The sequence below is a fragment of the Gekko japonicus genome, unplaced genomic scaffold, assembly GCF_001447785.1.
Source record: "Gekko japonicus isolate JY-2015 unplaced genomic scaffold, Gekko_japonicus_V1.1 scaffold1659, whole genome shotgun sequence".
Lineage (NCBI taxonomy): Eukaryota > Metazoa > Chordata > Lepidosauria > Squamata > Gekkonidae > Gekko > Gekko japonicus.
This window is the reverse complement of record NW_015167100.1, coordinates 148972-167482: the sequence shown is the minus strand read 5'-3', so window position 1 is coordinate 167482 and position 18511 is coordinate 148972. Positions and strand designations below refer to the sequence as shown.

General features: G+C 42.5%; 1 protein-coding gene across 1 annotated transcript in view; it reads right to left on the bottom strand.

Moving 5' to 3' along the window:
- Window positions 1-440: 440 nt before the first annotated feature.
- The window catches only part of TRPA1 (transient receptor potential cation channel, subfamily A, member 1), a 67971-nt gene continuing 49900 nt past the window's right edge, over window positions 441-18511 (bottom strand). Inside the window, exons 22-29 of the mRNA XM_015412931.1 lie at window positions 16336-16425; window positions 16006-16178; window positions 4962-5091; window positions 4217-4399; window positions 2747-2815; window positions 2143-2258; window positions 1860-1955; window positions 441-1126 (exon numbers count right to left, since the gene is read on the bottom strand). Coding sequence (XP_015268417.1) covers window positions 928-1126; window positions 1860-1955; window positions 2143-2258; window positions 2747-2815; window positions 4217-4399; window positions 4962-5091; window positions 16006-16178; window positions 16336-16425 — 1056 coding nt within the window. The 3' untranslated portion in view covers window positions 441-927. The remainder of the gene's footprint in view (window positions 1127-1859; window positions 1956-2142; window positions 2259-2746; window positions 2816-4216; window positions 4400-4961; window positions 5092-16005; window positions 16179-16335; window positions 16426-18511) is intronic.

Below are 18511 nucleotides of genomic sequence, written 5' to 3'. Positions count from 1 at the left end.
ATCTTGTGAAATAACTTGATCAGAATGAACCAGGAAAGAAGACAATCAGAATGATTGATCAGAATGAACCAGCAAAGATTTCACTGTATATGAACAGATACATAGTTACATGAACAGATACATACATGAACCCTGAAAGAAGATTAATAATTTCACTGTGTAAGAACAAATACATAGCTATAAAGTTAAGTTATTGTTTTTCACTTTTTATTGTGAATATGTTCCTATACATAGTGTCTAATATAGCAATGCATAAGTGGAAAGGAAAATGTACTTAGCATAGTTCCATTTGTGCAAGCAGTAGCACCACAGCTGTAGCAAAATGCCATGCTCAAATATATTTTAAATGAAATATTGATGAGCAGTTGGTTGAGATGATTTAATTTAAATTAGTCCTGAAATTGTATCAGAAGAAATACCTTATTCTATGTATTGTGCGTACTGAAAAGACAGGGGGATATGATTGTTTTCAGAGCACAAGCAGACAGTGGGAAATGAAAGAAAAGGAACAATTCTGTAGTTCCCCATCACCATCAGTCCTTACACTTGTGCATGCGTTTATGAAAGCCATTATATTATGTTCATGCAGCTGGACAACAGCCTTTGAAACTAAGGGCCCAGATGACTTTCCTGGGAGTTAGACCCATTGAATAAAATGGGGATTTCTTCTGAGCAGACCTGCTTAGGATTGCTCCCAGAATAACCTCTACAACAGGTTACAGTAACTATAGTAAAGCTGCAGTGAACAAAAGAGAGGTATCATTCAACCAGCAGTCTGTTATATGAGCTGCGGACATCAGGAAGGGTCTACTAGTCATTCAGCAACTGAAAGCCTGCATGCTATTGATTGATAGGCTTCCTGCCTGAACCTATGCCTTCCAGTGGTTCCAGTGGTTCACGTGCATCACAATTCTCACTAGTAAACTGCTAGGCATCTTTGGATTTTACAGCCTTTAACACTGTATCCCATTTGCTGCTCTTATGGTCCAGTTGTTGTTTCCTGAATTCGTGCTGGAATAAATCAGTTGCATCCTCATCCTCAACCTCAGATATGATCTCCATTTTTTGTATGACCAGTTTAAGAAGGTCATGCTGTTTCTCCAGGAGTGCTGCCATATCCTTAAGCCTAAAACATAAAAACAAATAAAAATAAGTGTTGTAACTAGACTAGAGAGATATTTATAATATTAAAGATTTAAAAAAATTTAAGATATCTTATTTGACCATTTCACAACCTCGTACTCTACTTCAACAAGGGAATACTTAATTTTCATATTCCAAGCACTTTATTTCTGTTAGAAGGGTAGTGTTTTAAAAAATGGAAAGAGACTATTACTATTAAATGAACGAGTTTCTTCCCTGCTTCTCTCCCTTCTCCTTTGCCATGTTTTGCCTGAAGCAGTGATGCCTGCACATTTACACTGATGGTGGATTGATGGTGATGGGGAACTACAGAATTGTTCCTTTTCTTTCATTGTCCCTTACTCTCAATTCTTGTTAACCCTGTGGCTTGAACAGTTGGGTTTCTTTATTCTGGGAAGCTCGAAAAGAATACAGGTAAGAAACTCTGCTTTGACTGATGCTGTAATATTTCCTTTACCCTGATCAGGTTAATGGTATAGTTTGAATGCATGTTCTATAGAAGTCCATTCTACAATGTCTTTTGTATTAAGATGTTTTTCTAACTCTTTTCCATTCTATACATTCAAAATAATAGCCCACTGTCTGAATGCATGCTGAATATTTATAATGGCTCACTCCCATAAAAGATAAAACCTGTTAGCTCAAGTAGACAAAAACAAAGGACAACTTAACTTTGCCATTAACTAAAATCTCAGTACCATTTTTTTCTAAATTACCTGTATTTCTGTTTCAGTACTTCTAGTTCTAAAGTTTTATCAGCACTTTGAGTATCTGCTGCTGCATCATCACATCCAAAGCAATATTGGAACACACTCTGCAGAAGCAAAAAATTCAAATAAAATTAGAAATTTAGTTTTTTTTCTTGAAGTTGACTGACTTCTTTTTTCTTTACTGACTTGAGTAGGAAAAGACTTCACTCAACAATGGCAACAGCTTTTATAAATCTTTTGGCTAAAATAAATTAACCAGAGTATAATCTAGGAATAATTCTTTAGCCACCTTACCATAAATCCACAATATCTTGGCCGGTTAGGATACACAGTGATTGATTCTTGATCAACTCGGCTAAGAAACCAATATGGAAGCTTTTTCTCCAGGTTTGTGTGAAGGTTGACCTAAACACAATGAATGATTTTCTTAATACAAACTACTAAATGCGGGAAACTAAAGAATTGTGATTATGCAAACCATCTGTATCTCCACAGAGCTATGCAGTCCCCCTTGATTAGTATTAAGTATACAGTGATAGACATTGTAATGTAACCTTAGATAGTTCTGATAATCAGTTGTGTATTAATTAAGGATTAATTAATTAAGTAAGAACATAATCAATTATATTAATTAATAAAGGATATTAATTAAGGATATAATCAAGGCTTCCCACCCATTATTGTGATAGGTGACAAAGTTGTCCATACTGAGTGACTGTTAGATATAAATTTATAGTTCTCTGCACGCAATAGCATGATTACAGAAGACTGCTGCCTACAGGATATATCCACTGGGCTTTAAGTCTAGTATTATGAAAATAATTTAAAGATCATAATCAGACTCCTAACTGCTTCTTAAAATTAATATCAACTCTGTAATATGTGTCACTAACCTGCATTGCAATCCTTTTCAGTGCAGCAAATTTTTGCACTTCTGCGATGTCCCCAACCGCCAAACCAATCTATAAAGATACAGAACAGACTCACAAGTCTATTTCAGACTTCATGCTTTTCCCACATGGAATAGTTCAGTTCTGTTGATTGCAAGTATTATTTTTGACATGGTATTATCCAGAAATTTATGAGTAATTGCAATTTTAAAAGTAAAAAAAGTATCCTGCACTGCTTGGCATATACTTATGTTCTACTTAAGAAGAGGACTTGTTAATACATAACCCAAAGCTGTATTTTTGCACAAAAGTGCACCTATCGTATGTAAATGTCTTACTGAACAGCCTACAGTAGTCTTTGTTTATAATGGCACATATTCTAGTGAGAGCTAGTAGTTAAGAGCATTGGACTTAGGACAGGGAGACTGGCTTTAAATCCTTGTCAGTTCACTGGACCATCAGCTAGTCAGCTGGTGTCTGCTTAATTTACATAACAGTATGATTGTGAAGGATAAAATTTTGGTACGCTCACCACACATACCATGCTAAGTTACAAAGCTGCCCTATACTGAGTCAACCGTCAGCCCATCTAGCTCAATATTGTCTTCTCAGACTGAGATCATTCTCCAAAGTCTCACACTGTGTATTTGTGAGCCTTCCTACCTGAATCCTTTTACTGAAGATGTCAGTAACTGTGAGATTTCATAGAAACATATAAGTAGGTCCTGGTGGTCTATAACTCTTCAAAACAGCTATATATGACTGTGGTACCTTCTGCAAGCCAAGCACACACATTGTTACTGAACTCTGTCCCTCAGCCCAAGTACTTTGTAGGGAGGAGGAGGAGGAGGAGGAGGAGGAGGAGGAGGAGGAGGAGGAGATTGGATTTATACCCCACCCTTCACTCGGAGTCTCAGAGCGGCTTACAAACTCCTTTCCCTTCTCCTCCCCACAGCAGACACCCTGTGAGGCTGAGAGAGCTCTGACAGAAAATGCTCTTTTCAAGAACACTTCTGACAGAACTATGGCTTGTACAAGGTCATACAGCAGCTGTGAGTGGAGGAGTGGGGAATCAAACCCGGTTGTCCAAGATTAGAGTCTGTGCAGTTCTTATGTTCTTATCACTGTCACTAGAATTTAGTGTTGTGTGCTTATTTTCTTCTGACCATCCTCTTGAGAATTAACACCTACTGATTTCAAAAGAATTTAGGATTGAATTCTTGTACAGTCTTTTATACAATGCTTGCAAAAGATGTCTGTTTGTGATAGTTGTAAGCACTATCCATATTACAGAAATGCAAGAGAGTGAAATCAGTCTGCCCTTCCCAAACTAATGGCAAATGCTGTCCATTGTTAATTCACAGAAATGTATTATTTACCCACTCAATTTTTCCTACTTTATTTCAAATGGCAAACAAAATAATATATACAAACACTGAGGTTCTGTGATCAGTCTCCATATTTAATGCTTACCAGCAAGTTCATAAGTAGGATTGGAATAAGCATGGTGAAGACAGTGAGAATAACAAAACTCAGAAATGGATAACGCAGTCTATGGGTGAACAACGGATCTAGGAAAGCTTCATGGTAATTGATATCTCCTAACATCATAGCAAATGTCTGCATTACAGAAAGATGTGGACGGCTGTATGGTTGCTAAAGGGTTAAAAAAAGGAAGAAAAAGACAATCATCATAGCATCTTGTGTCAATATTGTACTACTGTTCACAGACAAATACACATACTTGTTCTTCATCTAAAGCTATAAACATGGCTCTAGGATATAGCTGAATTGTCAACTATTACTTTTCCTTTCTTTCTTAAAGAGAAACTTGATCTCTATACCATTTCTCATGCAGGGAGGGCGGAATATAAATCAAAAATATAAATTAATTAATAAATTTAAGAACAATTTCAACTGGCTGTTATAGTAATTATGTGCACGAATTTCCAGGAGATATAGATATTGACATTACTTTTTGAGTTATGAATAACAACTGCAAACACACACAAATGACTTTTCATTACATTATATAGAAATGGACCCTTTCTGTTTGTGAGGAAAGGCATACATCATTTAACTATAGCATGCAATTTCAACCAATTCATAGGATCCTATTTGTTTAATCTATCTGATAAAACATTTTTGTAAAAAACAGAAAATTGTTTTAATTTATAAATGATAAAACAACACATAGCACAACCATGAGATGTCCAACCTGTGTTCCAAGAAGAACATGGAAACTGAGCCCAAATGCCAAGATCAAGAAGAAGAACACAACAGCAATCCGGAGCAAAGTTCTCAGAATCTCCCAAAACATCACAACATAGATCCCATAATTTTCAAATCTAGGAAGTATATGAAGAAAACATGACTAACAATCTTTTTGAATTATTTCTTTTATAAATATATATTTATATTAAAAACAGCTTCCTACAGCTTTCATTTTCCTGTAGTAGAAATAGCATTGCGTCAATCCAAGGATTATCTTCCCATTGTTGGAGAAATCTTCCATTAATGGATAGCACTGTCTGACAGAGGGAGGAATTGTTACATGAATGAGAGATTCCTTCCAGCAATGGTTCTCTAATACAAAAGAATCTTGGATCAATCCTATCAAGTTTCTTTTAATTTCAGTACTCCTAGCTGAGAATAGAGACAGATAGTTTCTCTTTTTTTACAGTTCCCCAATTTAGTAATGTGTCTGATGGTGAAAGTAATGTGTCTGATGGTGAAAGGAAAGTCCAATGCTGCAAAGAACAATACTACATAGGAACCTGGAATGTAAGATCTATGAATCAAGGTAAGCTTGACGTGGTCAAAAATGAGATGGCAAGACTGAACATCGATATCCTAGGAATCAGTGAACTAAAGTGGACAGGAATGGGCGAATTTAACTCAGAAGACCATTATATCTACTACTGTGGCCAGGAATCTCGTAGAAAAAATGGTGTGGCCTTTATAGTCAACAAGAGAGTGCAAAAGGCAGTACTGGGATACAATCTCAAAAATGACAGAATGATTTCTGTCCGATTCCAAGGCAAACCATTCAACATCACAGTAATCCAAGTCTATGCCCCAACCACTGATGCAGAAGAGGCTGAAGTGGACCGGTTCTATGAAGACCTACAACACCTCCTAGAACTAACACCAAAAAATGATGTCCTCATCATCATAGGGGACTGGAATGCTAAAGTAGGAAGTGAAAAGGTAACTGGAATAACAGACAAGTTTGGCCTTGGAAAGCAAAATGAAGCAGGGCAAAGGTTAACAGAGTTTTGTCAAGAGAACACACTGGTCATAGCGAACACCCTTTTCCAACAACCTAAGAGGCGACTCTACACATGGACATCACCAGATGGGCAACACCGAAATCAGATTGACTATATAATTTGCAGTCAAAGATGGAGAAGCTCTATCCAGTCAGTAAAAACAAGACCTGGAGCTGACTGTGGTTCAGATCATGAGCTACTCATTGCAAAATTCAGACTTAAACTGAAGAAAATTGGGAAAACCACGAGGCCATTCAGGTTTGACCTAGATCGCATCCCTGATGAATATACAGTAGAGGTGAAGAATAGATTCAAGGGTCTGGATTTGATAGATAGAGTGCCTGAAGAACTATGGACAGAGGTTCGTGACATCGTACAGGAGGCAGCAATCACCACCATCCCAAAGAAAAAGAAATGTAAGAAAGCAAAGTGGCTTTCTGATGAGGCTTTACAAATAGCAGAGGAAAGAAGGAAAGCGAAAGGCAAAGGCGAAAAGGAAAGATTTACCCAACTGAACGCAGATTTCCAGAGAACAGCAAGGAGAGATAAGGAGGCCTTCCTGAATGAACAGTGCAAAGTAATAGAAGAAAACAATAGAATGGGAAGGACTAGAGATCTCTTCAAGAAAGTTGGAGAAATCAAGGGAGCGTTCCATGCAAAGCTGGCCATGATAAAGGACAAAAACGGTAGGGACCTAACAGAAGCAGAAGAGATTAGGAAAAGATGGCAAGAATACACAGAAGAACTATACAAGAAAGACCTCGATGTCCTTGACAACCACGACGGTATAATCACTGACCTCGAGCCAGACATCCTGGAATGTGAAGTTAAATGGGCCTTAGAAAGCATTGCTAACAACAAAGCTAGTGGAGGTGATGGTATTCCAGCTGAGCTATTCAAAGTCTTAGAAGATGATGCTGTTAAAGTGCTGCACTCCATTTGCCAGCAAATTTGGAAAACGCAACAGTGGCCACAGGATTGGAAAAGGTCAGTATACATTCCAATCCCAAAGAAGGGCAACGCCAAGGAATGTTCAAACTATCGCACAATTGCACTCATATCACACGCTAGCAAGGTCATGCTCAAGATCCTACAAGCTAGGCTTCAACAGTACGTGGATAGAGAACTACCAGAAGTACAAGCTGGGTTTCGAAGAGGTAGAGGAACTAGAGATCAAATTGCCAACATTCGCTGGATTATGGAGAAAGCAAGAGAGTACCAGAAAAATATCTACTTCTGCTTCATTGACTATGCTAAAGCTTTTGACTGTGTGGATCACAACAAACTATGGCAGGTCCTTAAAGAGATGGGAGTACCAGACCACCTCACATGTCTCTTGAGAAACCTGTATAAGGGCCAAGAAGCGACAGTTAGAACCGGATATGGAACAACTGATTGGTTCAGCATAGGAAAAGGAGTACGACAAGGATGTATATTGTCGCCTTGCTTATTTAATATATATGCAGAGTACATCATGCGAAATGCTGGCCTGGATGAATCACAAGCGGGAATTAAGATTGCTGGGGAAAAGATCAACAACCTCAGATATGCAGATGATACCACTCTAATGGCTGAAAGTGAAAAGGATCTAAAGAGCCTCTTGCTCAGAGTAAAAGAGGAGAGCGCAAAAGTGGGCTTGAAGCTCAACATCAAAAAAACTAAGATCATGGCATCCGGCCCCATCACTCCTTGGCAAATAGAAGGGGAAGTCGTGGAAGTAGTGACAGACTTCACGTTCCTGGGATCCCAGATCACCGCAGACTGTGACTGCAGCCATGAAATTAAAAGACGCCTGCTCCTTGGGAGGAAAGCGATGGCGAACCTAAACAGCATGATAAAAAGTAGAGACATCACCCTGCCAACAAAAGTCCGCATGGTCAAAGCAATGGTATTCCCAGTAGTCATGTATGGCTGTGAGAGTTGGACTATAAGGAAGGCCGAGCGCCGAAGAATAGATTCTTTTGAACTATGGTGCTGGAGAAGACTCTTGAGAGTCCCTTGGACTGCAAGAAGAACAAATCAGTCAATCCTCAAAGAAATCAACCCTGACTGTTCCCTGGAAGGCCAGATAATGAAACTGAAGCTCAAATACTTTGGCCACCAAATGAGAAGGGAGCACTCACTGGAAAAGACCCTGATGCTGGGAAAGATTGAAGGTCAAAGAAGACGGGGACGGCAAAGGATGAGATGGTTAGACAGTGTCAGCGATGCAACGAACATGAAATTGAGCCAACTTCGGAGGACGGCGGAAGACAGGAGAGCCTGGCGGGAGATTGTCCATGGGGTCGTGAAGAGTCGGACTCGACTGTGCGACTGAACAACAACAATTTAGTAATAAAAATCTGCATGTGGAAATAGGTTTTGTATGTATTTTTATATAAGAAAAGAAACTTCCTCTTTCAGCAGCCATTCTGGGTCCAGCAGTGCAATCTTAGACAGTGCTGCATCCTTCTAAACACATTGACTTCAATGGGCTTAGGAGACCACACTGTAGGTTACTCTCGCCTTTGAGTTCTGAGCACTTCTGAGGCATGACATACCCCCCTGGACACTTGAATATGTTTGCAGATACATATATGAACTGTTGGCCAAGGCAATATCTTCAACAACCTGTGCCAGCCCAAATTCCAGCCCGAACAGTTGGCCGCCTTTTATACAGATGCCTTTGGGCACAACACAGTTCTTTCAAAAATATGGAACCATTTCCATTAACAGAGGTCAATGCAATAAAACATTCCAAGTATTCTGCTCTAAAAAATTAAATCAGAAATTTACCATCCATAACATATTTTGTTGTCTTCTTAACAAGCCTCAATAGATAAACATCAGGGTTTTTTTTACAATGTTATTTCAATCATGTCTGTTAATAACTTATTAATTCTTTGTTTTCCTGTCTCACACATTACTTGATAAATCCAAAATTCATGGGCTTAATAAGAACTACTGTTGTGTTGTCTTAGCTGTTTTCATCGCTCTACTTTTTCCTAAAAACCAACTTTTTAAAAAGGGGAGACTCATATTTTCAGAAATTGCAATTTTGTGGGGGGAAAACAGTGTTTTATTGAGTCTTATTGTTTAGAAGATTTAAATCTCCACTTTCTACATTTAAAAGAGCAAAGCAGCTTACATCATAAAATTAAAACAAAATATTATTGCAGTAAAAAGCTTGAAAACTAGCTACAGCAGCATAAGACACTCAAAAACAACAATAAAACTGCAGAAAACTTTAAATCAATAGCCTGGATTCTACCATTGGTTCCTACCAGGATAAGAGCAAATTTGCTGGTGGAACAAGGGCATGATTTTTGTAAATGACTCCCACACAGTGTAAACCTCTATATTGTATCCAGGGCTATTCTTGGGTGTCCCCTGAACCCCTGAGGCATATGGCACAGGAGGCTACAGCAAGAGGGAGAAAAATGCTGTTGTGTGAACAGAGCAGAGCTTTCCTACCATTGGACTGTTATAGTTGTGCACCTACCAAACATGCACTCACTATTATCAACTTTCTTGTAGCCAGTTAGCTATCTAAAGTAGAGTGGGCATAGATTTATTCCCAGCAGTACTCAAGCAACTGACTTGCTCTTTAAAAAATGTGTGGGAAACCCCAAGCCAGCACGAATCAGCTTGCACAGAGCCCCAGAAATGTCAAGATTTTTTAAAAATTATACTTCTGAATATATGAATTGTTCTAGTTTTATTGAAGAAAGATTTGTGCATGCCCACCTTTTAAAAAATCTCCTAGGTAAATAAGCTATCAACTCTGCAAGCAAGCCTAAATCACTTACTAAAAAGACACATTAATTACATATATACACAATTCTTGGGATAAATAATAAAAGAAAAACAGGTTACTTACCAGTTACCGATGATCTTCGAGTGGTCATCTGTGCAGTCACACTTATGGGATCTAGTGCACCTGCGCTGATCTGATCGGTGCTGTACAAAGCTCACAATGGGATTTTCGTGCCTCCACCCTTAGCCTGCGCGGGAACCCCAACTGCGCATGCCCAGAGGGGTGGAGTGCGGACATCCCGCCAGTTCCTTCTGACCGCTATCAACCAGAGTCATGTAAGGAAAATGACTGAGGATGACAGCAGTGGGGAAGGACAGGCGGGCAGTGTAACTGTACAGATGACCACTCGAAGATAATCTGTTACAGGTAAGCAACCTGTTTATCTTCTTCGTGGTCTCTGTGCATCACACTTATGGGAGATTGAAATACAGTGGCTCACCTGGAGGTGGGCGCTGTCAGGCTCAGTGCTCCGCAGAGGACAAGACCAGATGAACAAGATCAACCTTATGCTGCACACGAACGTCTAGTGCATAATGTTTAATGAACATGGTTGGCGTGGACAACGTGGCAGTTCGACAGTTAGAGGACAGTGATGCGCCCTTTATGAAAACTGTGGAGATTGCCATCGACCTGGTAGAATGTGCCATCAAGCGTGCAGAGAGGGGACACTTCGCTAACATGTAGCATAACCTAATCATCCCAACGATCCACTTTGACAAGCGTTGAGCTGAGATCCTCGACCCCAGTGAGGCACTGGAGTATGAGAGGAACAGAGTATTATCTCTCCTAGTAGACGGAGTCTGATTCAGGTAGAAGAGGAGTGCCCTCTTGACATCGAGAATGTGAAGAAGGTGTTGTTCTTCCCCATCAGGGCAAGGGAAGAAGTCAGGCAGGAAGATTTCATTCAAATTAAATTCCGACACTATCTTTGGTAGAAAGGAGATGTCTGGCAGCAGACGTCCCCCATGTGGCAGGAAGACTAGGTATGGAGGATCATGGCGTAGTGCCATCAGTTCGCTGACCCTCCTGGATGATATGATTGCCACCAAGAATGCAGTTTTCCATGCTACGTATTGAAAGTCGCAAGAAGCCATAGGTTCAAAGGGCTTTCTCGTGAAGTGGTGGAGCACCAAGGGCAAATCCCACAACAGTGTCGGAGCCCTCACAGGGGGATAGAACCACATGAGCCCTCGAAGGAACTTATTCGAAATGGGATGTACAAATATTGAATAACCATCCAATCCTATGTGGTAGGCAGAAATGGCTGCCAGATAGACCCTAATAGACGACTGGCAAAGGCCCTGATCAGCGAGCAACAGGAGGAACTCGAGGATCTTATCCAGGCTCACAGACCTCAGTGAAGTAATTGGAGTCTACAAGAAGAAAAGGAACCTAAGCCACTTCCTCTGATAGGAAAGACGAATGGAGGCCTTTCCAGCATTGATAAGGACCTCTGAGACATGGTTATCAACTTATCCGCCAAGTTATCAGTTTCAGATTGTCTACTCGGACATAAAGAAATGATGCGTTTTCCATGAGGAGGAGATACGGCTCTCTGGGGAAGTGGTGGTACCTGCCCCTAGTGAGTCGGAGAAGAGTGGTGAACCACGGTTGCCTGGGCCACCATAGAGCCACTAGGATACAGTTTGACCTGACTCTGGCTAGTTTCTGAACTACCCATAAGAGGAGGGGTAGAGGAGGAAACATATAGAGGAGTGTCTCTCCCCACAGGTAGAGGAGGCCATCTCCTAGAGAGAGAGGGTTCGCTCCCCCCCCAACTGCAAAAGAAAGGACACTTTGCATTCTTTCTGGAGGCGAATATGTCTATCTTCGGACTGCCCCATCTCAGAAAGAGAGGGCGAAGGTACGTCCAACCCAGCTCCCACTCGTGATGCTGAGTAAGACCCCTGCTGAGAAGGTCTGCCTTCACATTGCAGGTCCCTGACATGTGAGTGGCCACAGGGAAGATTTCATTGGCCATACACCATTCCCAGAGGGTGATTGCCAGATGGCAAGGCTCCAGGACATCGTCCCACCTTGATGATTGACATAGCTGAGCGCCGTCATATTGTCCGTCAGAACAGCTACGCAATGCCCTTGAAGGATGGGCTGGAAAGAGTTCAGCACCAGCTTTATTGCCAGCAGTTCAAGATAGTTGATGTGCTTTTTTGAATTGAGAGCATCCCACTGGTACCCGACACATAGGCCGTTGAGATGGGTCCCCATAGGGAAGCGTCGGTGGAGAGAGTATGCGGATTTGGTGTTTGAAAAGGTGCACCCTGGGTCAGGTTGGATTCAACTGAGCACCACAATAGGGAGTCTCGTACAATTGGTGGGGGTAGGAGATGGATGGTCTGGGTCATGCGGATTGGCTTGAAGCGTTGCAAGAACCACATCCGCAGAGGTCTCATGTGCAGCTTGGTGAACGGAAGTATGACTGTAGTGGCCAACATGTGGCCCAACAGACATTGAATTTGGAAAGCCGTGGACCAGGTACTTTTTCGCACTTCCTTTGTGAGAGACGACAGGGTAGCCGCTCTGTCTTCAGGGAGGTAAGCTCTGCATGTCATAGAATCCAGAACCGCTCCGATAAACTGTACCCTCTGCGAGGGTTGCAGGTGGGACTTCTGAAAATTGACCTGGAGGCCCAGGGCGGCCAGGATGTGGAGTGTCTGGGAAATGTGATTCTCCAGGAGCGACAAGGAATTTGCCACTAAGAGCCAATGGTCTATATACAGGGAAAGATGGTAATTTCCTGTAGACGAAGATAAGCCACCACCACTACCATCGTCTTGGTGAAGACCCTTGGTGCCGTGCAGAGGCCGAATGGGAGACATTTGTACTGGAAGTGGAGGTCCCCTATGGCAAATCAGAGGTACTTTCAATGATACGGATGGATATTGAGGTGAAAGTACGCATCCTGGAGGTTGATGGTCACTATCCATGACCCCCAATCCAGAAGAGGGAGGATTACTCACAACGATGTCATTTTGAATTTGTGGTATTCCACAAAGACATTGAGGCCCCGTAGGCCTAAAATTGGGTGCAAGCCCCCATCTCGTTTGGGAACAGCAAAGTAACGGGAGTAAAAACCTGTTCCCTTGTATGCCTTCGGCACCCGTTCTATCACATCTTTTGCCAAGAGAAAAGTGACCTCCTGGAGAAGGAGGGGAGAGGGAGGGGTGGCCAGGAAAACAGGCAGCATTGGATAGTCCACAAATTATATTGAATAACAGTGGGTTAGGATGGATAAAACCCAACGGTCTGTAGTGATGACCTGCCATCCAGATAGGAATGGGGAAAGGCGGGTGGAGGCCCCTGAAGCAATCTGGGGCAAGTCAAAGACCCTGTTTGGAAGTCTTTTGAGGTTTTGCCTTGGACTGTTGCTGTTGCGGGCCATATCTGGACCGTGCAGGGTATTGGTACTGTTGGCGATGGCCCGTAGATGACTGACGTAGTCGCCATGTACCCACTGGGGATGGTTTGTTAAATGGGCATTTGGAACTGTATTGAGACCAGGAATGCTGGCAGTATGGCTTGGAAGGAGCAGAAACACCCAAGGACCCATCTCCTGCAGAGCAGAGTCAGAAGAGGAGTGGAACAGGCTGTCACCGTCAAAGGGGAGATCTTCTATGTATGCCCTGGTATCAGGTGGCAAAGAAGTCGTTCTCAGCCAGCAGTGGCTACAAAGGGTGACCGCTGAAGACATAGTTTTGGAGAAAGTATCCAGTGAGTTCTTAGACAAATTCAAAAGCTGCTTCGCCAGAACCATGCCTTCCTTTTGTAGGGTTCGGGCTGCTTGAATTTTGTCCTCAGGAAGAAAGGGCAGGATTTCAGAAAGTTGTTGCCATAATGCATACTGGTACCTACTCATACATGCAATGTAATTGGATGTTTTGGTTCCCAGGGCACCCGTAGAGTAAAAGCGTCTCCTGAAAGCATCAAGCTTCTTACTTTCCTTGTCAGAGGGAGTCGTATGAATGTGTCTAGTTCTGGAAGAAGAGGAGACAACCGTGGAGTTTGGTTTTGGATGGACGTGTAGAAAACCCGCTCCTTCCTCTTGCACTCTATACATGTGATCCAGTCTCCGTGTTGACACCGGTGCAGATGAGGGTTTCTCCCAGGGCACCTGCACCATGTATAGGAGTACTTTCGACATCGGGAGATCACTGTGGATGTGTCCATCTGGATGACATCATAAACCGCGTCCGATATCGATGGTTGAGGTTGGACAGTAGACAGACCCAATGAATGAGCCATTCTTTTTACTACATTGAGAGGTCTTCAGAGACCTTATGTTTTGGAGAGGTATCTCCCTGTGAGATCTCACCCTTGGACTGGTCAACATCGGAAACGACTGGAGAGGCTTCGGAAGGCAATGGAGACCTCTGGATAGGAATCAGCAGTGTATGAAGCTCCTTCGGAGTAACTGACAATGGTTGTGGAGGAGGCGATGGAAGACGAGGCACGACTTGCCTCGGAGGAGGAGATTTTGGAGAGGGATGTGGAGGGTGGTGGACGATGTGGAGAGCGGGGTAGGGTTGAATGGTGATCCCAATCCTCCGGTCTCATAGGTGTTAGCCAGGGCATCGATGCCAAAAGACGATGATCCCAAGGGGGAAGCATCTATGAGTGATGTTGGTATTGGGAAGGAGAGCCCTGAACTGAACTGAAGGTGGCTTGGGCGAATAATCCCTCCTCGGTGATCGGGATGAGTGGTGCTGATCAAGATGAGCCGTATATTCATCCCATCAACCTCGATCATCGATGCAGACTGGAGAACGGGATTTGGTTATCAGGTCGATATCGACAGTCCAGGTCAGAATGACCACTGGTGCAGGAGGAAGCGGATGTAGCGCGTCGGCCAACACCAGAAGCCACTGTTACATCACCTTTGGCTTCGGAAGCTGATATAGATGGGGAGCATCGTCCAAGGGTTCAGAGGGTTCAGCTGCCTGACTGGAGAGTCAAGAATTTCAATCGGTGGCATGGATTGTACATCCGGCAGCTCCAGTATGGACTGATGCATCGATAGGGAACGTGACTGTGATATTGTTGTGAGACTTATGTGAGTTCCCAGTGGACGACTTGTGGGAGGTATGTTTCCTCAACTTATTCCTCTTCTGTTTCTTCACCGGTGTTGAGGCAGAAGAAGCAGACTTGGAAGAGTGCTTCTTGGAGGGGGCTGGCCCCATATCAGAAGCAGATTTGACTGGTCTCGGTGGTCTCGGCGTCGAGAGGGTATCCGTGGATCGTGGTGTTGACATCGATGGTTTTGGTGGGGGATCCGTCGATACCAACGACTTCTGAGGGAGTTCGGTAGACATAGTTGAAGACAGAGGAGCAAGGGCCGATTCCCAAAGGGCGACTTTCAACCTTGCTGCTCTATTTTTGCGCGTTTGGTTTGAAAATTTTGTGCAGAAAGCACAACCCTCCAGACGGTGAGATTTACCCAAACAAATTATACAGAGTGTGTGTCCGTCTCGCGGAGCTAACTTACTCCCACATGAGGCACACTGCTTAAAACACCCCCACTTCTTATGCATAAACAGTTCCTCAGACGTGAGGGGAGAAGGGGAGGGGAGGGGTTGACGGTCCGAAGACCATGGAAAGGTCTCACCCGCCGCCGCCTCCTCTAACAGTTCTTGACAAAGTCCAATATTCTGAGAAATAATGCAATGGAAGAAGAAAAAGGAAAAATTCCCAAAGTGAGGAGAATAAGAACAAGCACCAACCGACGAAAGCTGCTAACAGCGTGGCAGTCAGAAGAGAACTGGCAGGATGTCCACGCTCCACCCCTCTGGGCATGCGCAGTTGGGGTTCCCGCGCAGGCTCAGGTTGGAGGCGTGAAAATCCCATTGTGAGCTTTGTACAACACCGATCAGATCAGCGCAGGTGCACTAGATCCCATAGGTATGATGCACAGACACCATGAAGAAGATTAATAATTGGAGGTCATTGTTTTCTTAGGGTTGCCTAAGACAGAAGCGACTTAATGGCACTTAACACACACACATTGCTGTAATCTTCCTTTGTGTGCTTAAATTCCTACAAATCCAGGTTACACAGGTCATACAGAATCTATTAGAACCACTCCTTTTAATGTATTATGGATTTAATAATAGTTTCCCTATTCAATGTTAGTCCTGTGACATCTTATATATGTATTCTTGCGGGATTAGAAGGCTATTTACCTTTGCAGGTACAGCAAAAAATTCATCCATGACAAGAATATAGCAACTGCACCACATTCCCACTGTAACGCAGCTTGATCAATTTTAATAAATAAAGATGATACAAAAATGATGCTTGTACTATGAATTGTCCAGTCAAGGAGATTGGAATAATCCAACAAGTACCTAAGTCTCTAGGGTATAAAGACAACAAATATTAATATTTGGGGTGGAAATAACATAATTAAGCAGATAGCACATTATATTTTTTCTTAGAATAAAAAAGGATTTGCCTTCCAAAATATAGTTTTGCATGCTTAAAAACAAACTTCAAATAAGGTATGCACATACTTGTTGGAACAGCTGTATTATTTCTTTGCAGATTCCCAATACACTCATGATAAAAACCAAACACATACATACTTTTATAAAGTATGAATCCTGAAACAGAAAAAAATTGTAGAGGGAATGGTAAATTGATAAATGTAACTAACAGAAGCTTCATTTTCTGTTCCTACTTAATACTATTGTAGTGAAGCAAGATGTTGTTTACACCATACTACCAAGATTGATGCTCTAGTAGCACAGACTGTATAACTCTTTAATATAAACTCTTTAATATCTCACACTGAATTATTTCAAGGTTGTCGGTAGCTGGCTACCATCTAACTGCCAGTTACTGATACTTAGCACTTTCAAGACTAAGTCTCATAATTCTTCCTCAGAAATCATAATTATAACAGAAAAAGCATTTAAAGGTTGGAAAAATTCCCCACGTTCAGAGGAAGTACAGATAAAATATATAGTTACCTTAACTATGGTGCATCTTGGACTACAATGAGCCCAGAGCATCAAAATTAATCTAAATAAGCTCCTCACTATCAACTTTGGGCCTCTGACAAATTAATGAACAAAATCACAATTAAAATCAAAGACAAAAAAAATCAAATTAGAAAAGCTAAAACACCAGAAAAAGAAAAACATAAGAACATAAGAGAAGCCAATATTGGATCAGGCCAATGGCCCATCCAGTCCAACACTCCGTCACACAGTGGCCAAAAATACCAGGTGCCATCAGGAGTTCCAGCAGTGGGGCCAGGACACTAGAAGCTCTCCCACTGTTGCCCCACCCAAGCATCAAGAATACTTGCCCCAGACTGAGTGTTCCTCTATACTTTCTGGCTAATAGCCACTGATGGACCTCTGCTCTATATGTTTATCTAATTATCTCTTGAAGCTGTCCATGCTTGTAGCCACCAGCACCTCCTGTGGCAGTGAATTCCATGTGTTAATCACTCTTTGGGTGAAGAAGTACTTCCTTTATCTGTTCTAACCTGACTGCTCAACAATTTCATGGAGTGCTGACTTCCGATTTATGGCGACATGCAGGCAGACGCATCTCCCAGACGTCCCGGGGATGCAAACTGCACACCACCGTGTAGGAGGGGGTGCGACGGATCGTGACCCCCGGAGCCTTGGCAAAAGGCTCCTAGCCAGGGGGCTTTTGAGGGGTGACCTCTTCGATGGCGTGATGCCATAGAATTGAGGTGCTCTGCCACTCCAAAGGTCCTGATGCTGAGTGACCATATGGTACGAGTGCTGCTGACCGGGACAAGCGTTGGAGATCGGGCAACCCCCCCCCCCAATGCCGAGCGAGGCCGGTTGGCCAAACACTAACTGTGAGTCGGGTTGAAGCGAGTATGAAGAATTAAAAAGAAAGCTGCCCCCCTTAAAGAGCGACGCGAAGCGAGCGGGGGAGGGGGCCCTCCCATACGCATGAACAAAAACACGGAATAAAGAGGGGGGAGTGGAAAAATTAAGCATTTGAAACTGTTTTCAGAAACTTACCAGAGCGCAGATAAGCATTTGGGAGAAAATCAGAGACTTTAGCAATTTTTCGATAAGTAAACAAATCCAAAAAGATGGCGGGGAAGAAACCAGAGAAAGAAAAACTTTTGAAAGTGAAACTAGTGGGTAGTCCTCGAACGGAAGAGACCACTGAGCTTTTAAGAATGTTGGCAGATTCCTTGCATCCTCTGCTGAATGAGATGACCAGTATTAAGCAACAACTGTCAGTAATTGGTCAGAGTTTGGCTTCACAGCAGCTGCAATTGACTCAATCCTTAAAAGCAATGGAGCAAATGGGGGAGAAGGTGAAGGAAATGGACGCCAATACTAAAAAAGTTAAGAAAAAGATGCAAAAGCTGAAAATGAAGCAAGCCACGGAAGAGTCACAACTTTTGCAGTTGCAAATGGAGAAAGCCAATTTGGTCCTACGGTTTCAAGGGGTCCCAGAAATTAAAGGAGAGAATGTGAAGCAACAACTGAGTGAAGCAATAGCCCCAATGACATATTTGACAGCGGAATATCTCTACAGCGAGATGGATGTGGTCTACAGGTCCTATTCCTCATACATCAAGAAAAATAATCTGCCTGGGGAAAAAATAGTCAGATTCTCGAAGAGACATGTGAGAGACTCTATTTTGAAAGCAACTACGGGAACTCCCTTGAAAATTGGGGACAACAA